Source organism: Mandrillus leucophaeus, unplaced genomic scaffold, assembly GCF_000951045.1.
Source record: "Mandrillus leucophaeus isolate KB7577 unplaced genomic scaffold, Mleu.le_1.0 Scaffold70, whole genome shotgun sequence".
In the NCBI taxonomy this organism is placed as follows: Eukaryota; Metazoa; Chordata; class Mammalia; order Primates; family Cercopithecidae; genus Mandrillus; species Mandrillus leucophaeus.
Genome location: NW_012107586.1, coordinates 3080905 through 3092360, shown reverse-complemented (window position 1 = coordinate 3092360; position 11456 = coordinate 3080905). Strand labels below are relative to the sequence as shown.

The window sequence follows — 11456 nt, the reverse complement described above, 5'->3', positions numbered from 1 at the left end:
AAAAAAAAAAAAAAAAAAAGAAAACAAATAGCATGATGGTAGAGGTAAGTTCTTTATTATCAATAATCATTAAAAATGTAACTAGATTAAACTCTTAATTAAAAGACAGAGATTGGCAAAATGAATTTTTTTTTTTTTTTGAGACAGAGTCTTGCTCTGTCACCCAGGCTGAGGTGCAGTGGTGCGATCTTGGCTCACTGCACCCTCCACCTCCTGGGATCAAGCAATTCTCCTGTCTCAGCCTCCTGTGTAGCTGGGACTACAGGCGCGTGCCACCACACCTGGCTAAATATATATATTTTTTGTATTTTTAGTAGAGGTGGGGTTTTACCATGTTGGCCAGGCTGGTCTCAAACTCCTGACCTCAAGTGATCCACTGCCTCAGCCTCCTAAAGAGCTGGGATTATAGGCGTGAGCCACTGTGCCTGGCCAGCAAAATGAATTTTTAAAAAATGATCCAACTATATGCTTTTACTAGAGACTAACTTAAGATCCAAAGATGCAAATAGGTTGAAAATAAAAGAATGGAAAAATATATTCTGGGGCTGGGCACAGTGGCTTATACCTGTAATCTCAGTACTTTGTCTTTTGTTTTTTTTTTTGAGACAGAGTCTTGCTCTGTTGCCCAGGCTGGAGTGAAGTGGTATGATCTCAGCTCACTGCAACCTCTGCCTCTGGGGTTCAAGCGATTCTCTTGCCTCAGCCTCCCAAGTAGCTGGGACTGCAGGTGGGTGCCACCACACCCCAGCTAATTTTTTTTGTATTTTAAGTAGAGATGGGGTTTCACCATGTTGGCCAGGCTGGTCTCGAACTCCTGACTTCAAGTGATACACCCACTTCAGCCTCCCAAAATGCTGTTATTACAGGTGTGAGCCACCATGTCTGGCCAATCCCAGCACTTTGGAAGGCCAAGCCAGGAAGATCACCTGAGCCAGGAGTTTGAGACCAGCCTAGGTAACATGGCAATATCCTGTCTCTACTAAAAATTAAAAAAAAAAATGGCCAGGAATGGTGGTGCACACCTGTGGTTCCAGCTACTGGAGAGGTTGAGGTGGAAGGATTGCTTTAGCCCAGGAATACTACGCAGCCATGGCTGCAGTGAGCTACAGTAAACTGTGTGTGTGCCACTACATTCCAGTCTGGGTGCCAGGGTAAGACTGTGTCTTTGAAAAAAAAAAAAAAAGATATTCTATGCAAATTATAACCAAAATAGAGCTGGAATGGCTATGTTAGTATCAGAAAGAGTATATTTTAAGTCAAGAATTGTTATAAGAGACAAAAAATATTTATATTGATAATAGGATCAATTCATCAGGAAAATATAATAATTATAAACATAAACACATCAAACAAGAGTGCAAAATATATAAAGCAAATATGGACAGAATTAAAGGGAAAAATAGTTCTACAATAATAGTTGGAGACTTCAATATCCTACTTTCAATAATAGATTGAACACCTAGACAGAAGATTGGCAAGGAAATAGAGGACTTGAAGAACACTGTAAACTAACTAGACTGCAGACATACAGATCACCTAACAACAGCAGAATATACTTCTCAAGTGTACATGGAGCAATCTCCAGGAAAGAACATATGCTAGGCCAGAAAATGATTCTCAATACATTAAAAAAATTAAAATCATACAAAGTATCCTTTTCAACCACAATGGAATGAAGATAGAAATAAATAGCAGAAGAAAAACTGGAAAATTCACAAAGATAGGGAAATTGAACAACACATTTTTAGCCAATTTAAAGAATTAACACCAACTCTACTCAAACTTTTCCAAAAAATGGAAGAGGAACGAACATCTTCTAACACATGGGCCAGTATTGCTCTCATATCCAGACAAAGATGCCATGAGAGAAGCAAAATTCAGGCCAATATCTCTTATGAATATAGACAGAAGGAATCCTCAACCAAATACTAGCAAACCAAATCCAATAGCACTTTAAAGAATTGGCTGGGTGTGGTGGCTTGCGCCTGTAATCCCAGCACTTTGGGAGGTCGAGGCAGGAGGATCACTAGAGGTCAGGAATTTGAGACCAGCCTTACCAACATGGTGAAACCCCATCTCTACAAAAATACAAAAATTAGCTGGTGTGATGGCGTGTGCCCGTAATTCCAGCTACAGAGACTGACACATGAGAATCACTTGAACCCGGGAGGCAGAGATTGCAGTGAGCTGAGATTGCACCATTGTGCTACAGCCTGGGCAACCAGAATGACACCCTGTCTCAAAAAAAAAAAAAAAAAAAAAATATATATATATATATATGTGTGTGTGTATATATATATATATATATGAATCATGTACCATGTCTAAGTGGAATTTATCCCAGAAACCAAGAGTGGTTCAACACAAGGAAATCAATCAATGTGATATACCACAATAGCAATATGACAGGAAAAACATGATCATCTCAATAGATGCAGAAAAAGCATTTGATAAAATTCAGCACCTTTTCATGATAAAAACTCAGAACACTAGAAATAGTGGGTGCTGTGATTTGAATGTGTGTATTCCTCCAAAATTCATGTGTTGAAACTCAACCCCAGTGCAATAGAATTAAGATGTGGGGCCTGAAGGAGGTTATTAGTGCCCTCATAAAAGGGCTTGAGAGAACTAACTGGCTCCCCTTTCCCCTTCAATCTCTTCTGCTGTATGAGGACACCATGTTGATCTCCTTTTGCCCTTCTACCTTTTCCTGCTTACTGTGAGGATGCCTCAAGAAAATGCTATCTATGGAATAGGCCCTCACCAAACACCAAATCTTCTGGCATTTTGGTCTTGGACTTCCCAGCCTCCAGAACTGTGAGAAGTAAATTTCTTTCTTCTTTTTGGTGGCAAGGAGACAGGGTCTCGCTCTGTTGCCCAGGGTGGAGTGCAGTGGCAAGATTCTGGTTCACTGCAGCCTCAAACTCCTTGGTTCGATCAGTCCTCCCACTTCAGCTTCCCAAGTAGCTGGGACTATAGGTGCCTGCCATCATGCCTAGCTAATTTTTAAATGTTTAACAGAGATAAGGCCTCACTATGTTACCTGAGCTGGTCTTGAACTCCTGGCCTCAAACAGTCTTCCCACTTTGGCCTCCCAAACTGTTGGTATTATAGGGATGAGCCATTGTGCCTGGCAGAAATACATTTCTATTATTTGTAAATTAATCACTCTAATGTATTCTGTGATAGCAGCAGAATGGGTTAAGATAAAAGGGAACTTCCTTTACATGATAAAGGACATTTACGAAAAAAACTCCACAACACATTATTCTCAATGGTAAAAGACTAAAAGCTTAAAGTTTCTAGAATCAGGAACAAGACAAAGATGTCTGTTGTCATCTGTGCTATTCAACATTATACTGGAAATCCTAGACACAGCAATTAGGCAAGAAACATAAATAAAAGGCCTCCAAATAGCAAAATAAGAAGTAAAACCACCACGATTTTTAGAAGACATGGCTCTCTTTATAGAAAATCCCATAGAACCTCAGAAACCTACTACAGCTGGTAAAGGAATTCAGCAAAGTTGCTGCAAGGCCAACACACAAACATCAGTTCTATTTCTTTATGCTAGCAGCGAACAATCTGAAAAGGAAATTACGAAAACAATTCAATTTAGAGTAGCATCTGAGAGAACAAATTACCTTGGAATAAATATAACTGAGGAGGTGAAAGACTTGTACACCAAAAACTAAAAACATTGATGGAAGAAACTAAGGAAGACCTAAATGAATGCAAAGACATCCCATGTTCATGTGTTGGGAGTGTTAATATTGTTAAGATGGCAATATTCCCCAAAGCAATCTACAGATTCAGTGTAATCCCTATCAAAATTCCAATGGTCCTTTTTTTGGAGAAACTGAAACTTATCCTCAAGTTCCTGTAAAACTGCAGGGACCGGCTAGGTGCGGTGGCTCTTGCCTGTAATCCCAGCACTTTGGTAGACTGAGGTGGGTGGATCACGAGGTCAGGAGATCAAGACCATCCTGGCCAACATGGTGAAACCCCGTCTCTACTAAAAATACAAATATTAGTCAGGCATGGCGGTGTGCACCTGTAGTCCCAGCTACTTGGGAGGCTGAGGCAGGAGAATTGCTTGAACCCGGGAAGCAGAGACTGCAGTGAGCTGAGATCACGCCACTGCACTCCAGCTTGGGCAACAGAGCAAGACTCCGTCTCAAAAAGAAAAAAAAAAAAACACCAAAAACCAAAACCCAAAAAACTGCAGGGACCTCTGAATAGCCAAAACAATATTAAAAAAGAAAAAGAAAATGGGAAGACTCACACTTCCTGATTTCCAAATTTCCCAGGAAGGTGGTTTTTTTGTTGTTGTTTTTTTTTTTTTTTTGAGACGGAGTCTGGCTCTACCATCCAGGCTGCCCAGGAAGGTGTTTTTGAGACTGGGCCTAACTCTGTCATCTAGGCTGGAGTGCAGTGGCACAATTTTGGCTCACTGTAGCCCCTGGGCCCTGAACTCAAGTGATTTTCCCATCTCAGCCTCCCAAGTAGATGGGACTATAGGTGCCCACTGCCACATTTGGCTAATTAAAAAAAAAAATTTTTTTTTTTTTTTTTTTTTTGAGACTTGAGGTCTCACTATATTGCCCAGGCTGAAGTGTGGTACTTGTATAAAGACAGACACATATAGACCAATAAAATAGAATTGAGAGTTTAGCAATAAAACCAAACGTCTATGGTCAATTGATTTTTGACCAGGGTACCATTTAATGGGAGGAAAGAAGAGTCTCTTTAACAGATTCTGGTGGGACAACGGGATAACCACATGCAAAAGAAAACATGAATTCATACCCTTGCCTCATTCCACATGCAAAAACTAATTCAAACTGGATCAACAACATAAATGTAAATGATAAAACTATTAGAAGAAAACATGAGGTAAATCTTCATGACTTCAGATTTGGCATTCAAATCTTGAGCAACAGAGAAAGAAAAAGATAACTTGCTCTTTCTTTCTTTCTTTTTTTTTTTTTCCTTGAGACAGAGTCTCACTCTGTTGCCCAGGCTGGAGTGCAGTGGTGCTATCTCGGCTCACCGACACCTCTGCCTCCCGAGTTCAAGTGATTCTCCTGCCTCAGTCTTCCGAGTAGCTGGGACTATAGGTGTGTGCCACCATGCCATGCTAATTTTTGTATTTTTAGTAAAGACAGGGTTTTGCCATGTTGGCCAGGCTGGTCACGAACTCCTGACCTCAGGTGATCCACCTGCCTCAGCCTCCCAAAGTGTTGGGATTATAGGCATGAACCACCGTGCCCAGTCAAATTGTTCTTTCTTAAAAACTTGTGATACATTTGTACCAACTGTTCCTCCAAATGTGATACGAGTCAGCCAAGAACTGCCATTAAGTACATTAAGCTGAAAGTCTGAACCTACGTAATACAATAGGTTGCGCTATTTACAGAAAATGAGTGATTAAAAAAATTTTTTTTAATTAGTAGAGATGGGTTCTCACTATGTTGCCCAGGCTGGTCTTGAACTCCTGGGCTTAAGTGATCCTCCCACCTCAGCCTCCCAAAGTGCTGGGATTACAGGTGTGATCCACTGTGCCCAGCCTGTTGTTTAAATTTTAAGTGGTTTAATGGGCCTCCCAAGGAGTTACCTGCTTTGGAAAATCACATATATTGAACCTCTCGTTTTGGCATAAAAAGAGATGCAGCTGGGTGTGGTGGCTCATGCCTGTAATCCCAGCACTTTGGGAGGCTGAGGTGGGTGGATCACGAGGTCAGGAGATAGAGACCATCCTGGCTAACACGGTGAAACCCCGTCTCTACTAAAAATACAAAATATTAGCTGGGTGTGGTGGCACACGCCTGTAGTCCCAGTTACTCATGAGGCTGAGGCAGGAGAATCGCTTGAACCTGGGAGGTGGAGGTGCAGTGAGCCTAGATCAGGCCATTGCACTCCAGCCTGGGTGACAGAGCGAGATTCTGTCTCAAAAAAAAAAAAAAAAAAAGATACATCACTTTTATCAGTAGACAATTTCTCCTCATCTCTACTGAAAAAATGTTGAGTTGAAGAAATGTGAAATTATTATCTTGCCTGGGGTGCTCTCGTGGCTTGGTCCGGTTAAGATAGGAGGAGCAAATGTGACAGTGGAGATTAAGGCGATATTTTTAAAAATTTATTTATTTATTTATTTATTTACTTTTGAGACAGGGTCTTGCCCTGTTACTCAGGCTGGAGTGCAGTGGCGCAATCATAGCTCACTGCAGGCTTGATCTCTCAGGCTCAAGCAATCCTCCAGCCTCAGCCTGCCTAGTAGCTGGGACTACAGGTCCACACTACCATGCCTGACTAATTTTTTTGATTTTTAATACAGACAGGGTCTCGCCATGTTGCCCAGGCTGATCTCAAACTCCTGGGCTCAAGCAGTCCTCCCGCCTCAGCCTCCCAAAGTGCTGGGATTATAGGTGTGAGCCACTGTGCCAGGCCAAAAGATACTCTATTTGGATAGGAAGTGATGGCAGTTTACTCTGGGTGGAGTAGTGGAGATGGAGAAAAGCGGAGTTTTTGAGAATTATTTCAGTGAAAAAAATCAAAAAGTTCTGGTGATGGACAGGTGCTCCACTAGTTTTCTATGCTGAGTAACAAATTACCATGAACTTAGCAGCCCCAAACAACACCCATTTATTATCTTACGGTTTCCATGGGTCAAGAGTCTAGGCACAACTTAACTGGGTCCTCTGCTCAGGGACTCACCAGACTTCAGACCAAGTATTGACATGGGCTATAATTTCATCAGCGGCTCAACCAGGGAAAGGCCAATTTGCAAGCTTCCTCAGGTTGTTGGCAAATTCATCTCCTTGCAGTTGTAGCACTGAGGTCCCCATTTTCTTTCTGGCTCTCAGAGGCCAACCACAGTTCCTTGATAAACATGATAGCTTCTTTTTTTTTTTTTTCCCTAATAAAAGAATTGTACTTACTTAGAAGCATTCAGAATGTCAACAAAACAGCTGCAACTTTTTATTTTTTGCAATTACAAAGTGGTATTCAGTTAACAGAACAATTATTTTGTATAAGCTGCATCAGAGACAACTGAAGATGAAAAAACTACCATCCCTGTATATAACTAATTTGTGCTGTGGACCAACAAGAACCTGCTTTAAATTTCCATGCCAATTTACAACCCCCATACTGTACCAGGCAAGGTTAGTGGCTACTGAAAATACCACCAGGAGAGGGCTATCTAAAGACACATTTGGCAGTGTGTTAGCTATACAAAAAAAGAAGACACTGTGCAGTTTAAAAACAAATCTTACACAGCCTTAAATTTCAATTTTTTTCTTTAAAAGGAGTGAGTTTTTTTGCAGGGGGGTTAAATGCTTTATAGACAAGAAAAAAAACTGTGCCAGAAGCAACTTATTCATCATCATCTTCTTCATCTTCATCTTCATCTTTCTCCTCCTCATTATCCTCTTCATCTTCCTCATCTTCCTCCTCTTCCTTCTATTTTCTTGCCTTTTCAGCCTTGACACTTCCCTTTTTTTGCTGCATCGGGCTTTCCTTTAGCTTGATATGCGCAATATCCTTTTCATATTTTTCCTTCAGCTTCGCAGCGTTCTTTTCATAAGGGTGCGTGTCATCTGCAGCAGTGTCATTCCACATCTCTCCCGGTTTCTTTCCAACATCACCAATGGACAGGCCAGGATGTTCTCCTTTGATTTTTGGGCGATACTCAGAACAGAACAGGAAAAAGGCTGAAGGAGGCCTCTTGGGTGCATTGGGATCCTTGAACTTCTTTTTTTTTTTTTTGAGACGGAGTCTCATGCTGTCGCCCAGGCTAGAGTGCAGTGGCACTATCTCTGCTCACTGCAACCTCTGCCACTTGGGTTCTAGTGGTTTTCCTGCCTCAGCCTACTGGGTGGCTGGGATTACAGGTGCCTGCCACTGCGCCTGGCTAATTTTTGTAGTTTTAGTAGAAAGGCAGTTTCAGCATCTTGGCCAGGTAGTCTTGGATTCCTGACCTCGTGATCCACCGGCCTCGGCGTACCAAAGTCCTGGAATTACAGGTGTGAGCCACCGAGCCCGGCTGAACTTTTTTGTCTCCCGTTTAGGAGGGATATAGGTTTTCATTTCTCTTTCATAATGGGCCTTGTCCGCTTTTGGCATATCTTCAAATTTTCCTTTCTCTTTAGCAGTCATGGTCTTCCACCTCTCTAGGCACTTCTGAGAAAACTCTGAGAAGTTGACTGAAGCAGCTGGGTGCTGCTTCTTATGCTCCTTCCAACAAGTTTGCACAAAAAATGCATGTGCTGACATTTTGTCTCTCAGCTTCTTAGGATCTCCTTTGCCCATGTTTACTTATTTTTCCTCAGTGAGGCACAGAGTCACCCAGTGCCCCTCTGGCTCTCACTTGCCCTGGCGCGGTCTCTATGGAGCTCAATGTACTGCAATGGCTGTGAGAGCGGGAGCCAGACGCAGCCTCCTCACTGTCTCTGCTCTGTAACATTACTCTTCGATAGCTTAATTTGTTAAAGCCAGCAAGGGAGTCTCTCTCGAGCCAGCTAAGATGGAGTATTATATAACATAACGTAATCACAGGAATGCCATCCAGTCACTATTGCCATATAACATATCCTAAACAAGATTCTAACATCTATCACCTTGGCTATATATCCCAAGTAGCTGGGATTACAGGTGTATGCCATGACAGCTGGCTAATTTTTGTATTTTTAGTAGAGATGGGGGTTCACTATGTTGGTCAGGCTGGTCTAGAACTCCTGACCTCAAGTGATCCACCCACCTCGGCCTCCCAAAGTGCTGGGATTATAAGCATGAGCCACCACTCCCAGCCCACCTAGGCTATCTTCTATTGATTAGAAGCAGGTCACAGGTTCTGCCTCAAGGGGAGAGGATTCTACAAAGGCATGCCTCATTGTGGGGATGCTATTTAGAGTGTGTCTCCCCCAAGTAGAATAAGGGAAAGTGAAGTATCACCTGTAACATTCAAGTTGCTGGCATGAGCAGGTGGGTGGTAGTTGTGCCATTTGTTGAGACACAGAGCATGTTGGTTGAGGAAAGCTCTTGAGTTCAGTTGTTGTCATTTGAGTTAAGCTGCTCAGGGGCATGAACCATGCCTGTTTTGTTTATCATTCTATATCCAGTGCCTGGTGTAGTTCCTGACACATAGTAGGTACGTTATAGAATGAATGAATGAAATCTGTAAGATACCCAAGCAGAGATATAGATGAAGCCGACATCTCCTGGATGCCAGTTGTGAGGTGTTGACTGACCGTGCATTTTCAGAATGCATGTGTTTGTGCACCATTGGTGCGTAATGGTGATGAACATGCTGGCTTGGATGAGATGGCCTAGGAAAGAGGGTTCAGGGAAGAGAGCAAAGGTCTTGGGACTGAGCACTGAGTCCACTGAGACTGAGCACCAGGACTGAGAAGTGAGGCTGGAGAAGAAACATTGGCAAAGAATGCAAAGAGAGGACAGACACAAAACTGGTGCCAAATGCTGCTGGGAAGTGGAGACAAGATTGAGAGGTGTGCCTGGGGGGAACTGGTTTTGGTAGAGTTCCCCACTAAGTGGGGCTCAGCTGCCAACTTAGTGGGTGGAGAAGTGGAGGAGGTAAGGACATGGAAGGCAAGTAGACAACTCTTTCTAGGAGTCTGGCTGAAGGGGAGGAGGGACTGAGTGATAGCTGGAGAGAAATGAGCCATCCACAATTGAGATCATCCAGGTCCTGACTCCAATAGACTGCATCCTGAGGCAGGGGCTGCGGTGTTCTGGACTGGGTCCACCCTCTGGGTCAGAGAGAGAGAGAGAGAGCACCTTCTCTGCCTAGCTCAAATTCTTGCTTTTATATTATCTTCCTTTTATATTACTGTCTCTGTTATGTTCTCTCTTTTTTTTTTTTTTTGGGATGGAGTCTCACTCTGTTGCCCAGGCTGGAGTGCAGTAGCACAATCTTGGCTCACTGCAACCTCCACCTCCCAGGTTCAAGTGATCCTCCTTCTTCAACCTCCCGAGTAGCTGGGACTACAGGTGTGCGCCACAATGCCCAGCTAATTTTTGTATTTTTAGTAGAGACGGGGCTTCACTCTGTTGGCCAGGCTGGTCTTGAACTCCCGACCTTAGGTGATCCACCCCCCTGGGCCTCCCAAAGTGCTGGGATCACAAGCGTGAGCCACCACACTAGGTGTTATATTCTTATAATAGTTAGACTAACATATTTCTTTAAGAAGGTTTAGCTGGGCGCAGTGGCTCACGCCTGTAATCCCAGCCCTTTGGGAGGCCGAGACGGGCAGATCACGAGGTCAGGAGATGGAGACCATCCTGGCTAACACAGTGAAACCCTGTCTCTACTAAAAATACAAAAGATTAGCTGGGCATGGTGGTGGGCGCCTGTAGTCCCAGCTACTCAGGAGGCTGAGGCAGGAGAATGGCGTGAGCCCAGGAGGTGGAGCTTGCAGTGAGCCGAGATTGTGCCACTGCACTCCAGTCTGGGCGACAGAATGAGACTCCGTCTCAAAAAAAAAAAAAAAAGGTTTAAAAGCCACAAATTTGGAGAATATGCTTGGATACCTCTTTCCTCTCCCCTTCCTCCTCCCTTCTCTCCCCAATAATTCTGTCCAGAATGTCCTTCCTTCCCTCCCTTCCTTTTATTTAGAATGAAAGAGACTTGAGAAGTTTTCATTGCTGACTAGGTGAATGCAATAGAGAGGGAAAAGTTGGAAAGAAAGAAAGGAAGAAAGAATGATAATGAATAGTGTGAGGCTTCTGAGAAAATGATGAGGAGATGGACTCTAGGATGCAGGTGGTGAGATTGGGTGTGGAGTGGCCAAGGGACACCAACTTATTTGTGGCAGGAGGAAGGCACGTGTGTGTGTGTGTGTGTGTGTGTGTGTCTGTGTGTCTGTGTGTCTGCGTGTCAGGTGGGGGCAGTGATAATATCGGTTTGGTTTCAGGAAGCAGAGAGAGGCTTAGGTCCGATTGTCTTTTGTTTCTACCTCAGTCCTGGAGGCACTACCTTCTATGTAATAAACTGTTCATACTTGTTGAACAAAATAAAGGATAAATAAGTCCTTAAAGGGCAGCATAAATAGCATATCTCTTCCTTAGATTTTCAGAATGAAATCTTTATTCACTCTTGTTATCATACAAATAACACATGGTGTTTGTGAGAAGTTTCAATAATATAGAAAATTTCCGGCCGGGTGTGGTGGCTCACACCTGTTATCCCAGCACTTTGGGAGGCCAAGGCAGGTGGATCATCTGAGGTCAGGAGTTTGAGACTAGCCTGACCAACATTTTTAGTAGAAACTCTGTCTCTACTAAAAATACAAAATTAACTGGGCATGGTGGAACGTGCCTGTAATCCCAGCTACTTGGGAAGCTGAGGCAGGAGAACCTTTTGAACCTGGGAGGCGGAGGTTGCGGTGAGCCGGGATCCCACCGTTGCACTCCAGCCTGGGCAACAAGAGTGAAAC

The 11456-nt window shown here is 43.3% G+C and overlaps 1 protein-coding gene across 1 annotated transcript; it reads right to left on the bottom strand.

Annotated features, from left to right (window-relative positions):
- Positions 1–7464: 7464 nt before the first annotated feature.
- On the bottom strand, positions 7465–8352 carry LOC105528029 (high mobility group protein B1-like). The gene is made up of 2 exons (XM_011964576.1): positions 8054–8352; positions 7465–7780 (listed from the first exon to the last, which is right to left on the bottom strand). Exons 1-2 carry the CDS (start codon positions 8311–8313, stop codon positions 7465–7467), a joined length of 576 nt encoding a protein of 191 aa, XP_011819966.1. The 5' UTR covers positions 8314–8352.
- Between the last annotated feature and the right edge of the window lie 3104 nt (positions 8353–11456).

Bases quoted from the DNA above. Each gene is read 5' to 3' on its own strand.
- LOC105528029 (XM_011964576.1), bottom strand. From the start codon at position 8,313: ATGGGCAAAGGAGATCCTAAGAAGCTGAGAGACAAAATGTCAGCACAT. The intron at 7,781-8,053 runs GTTCAGCCGGGC...CGACAGCATGAG, and splicing joins CCTAAACGGGAGACAAAAAA to ACTCCGTCTCAAAAAAAAAA.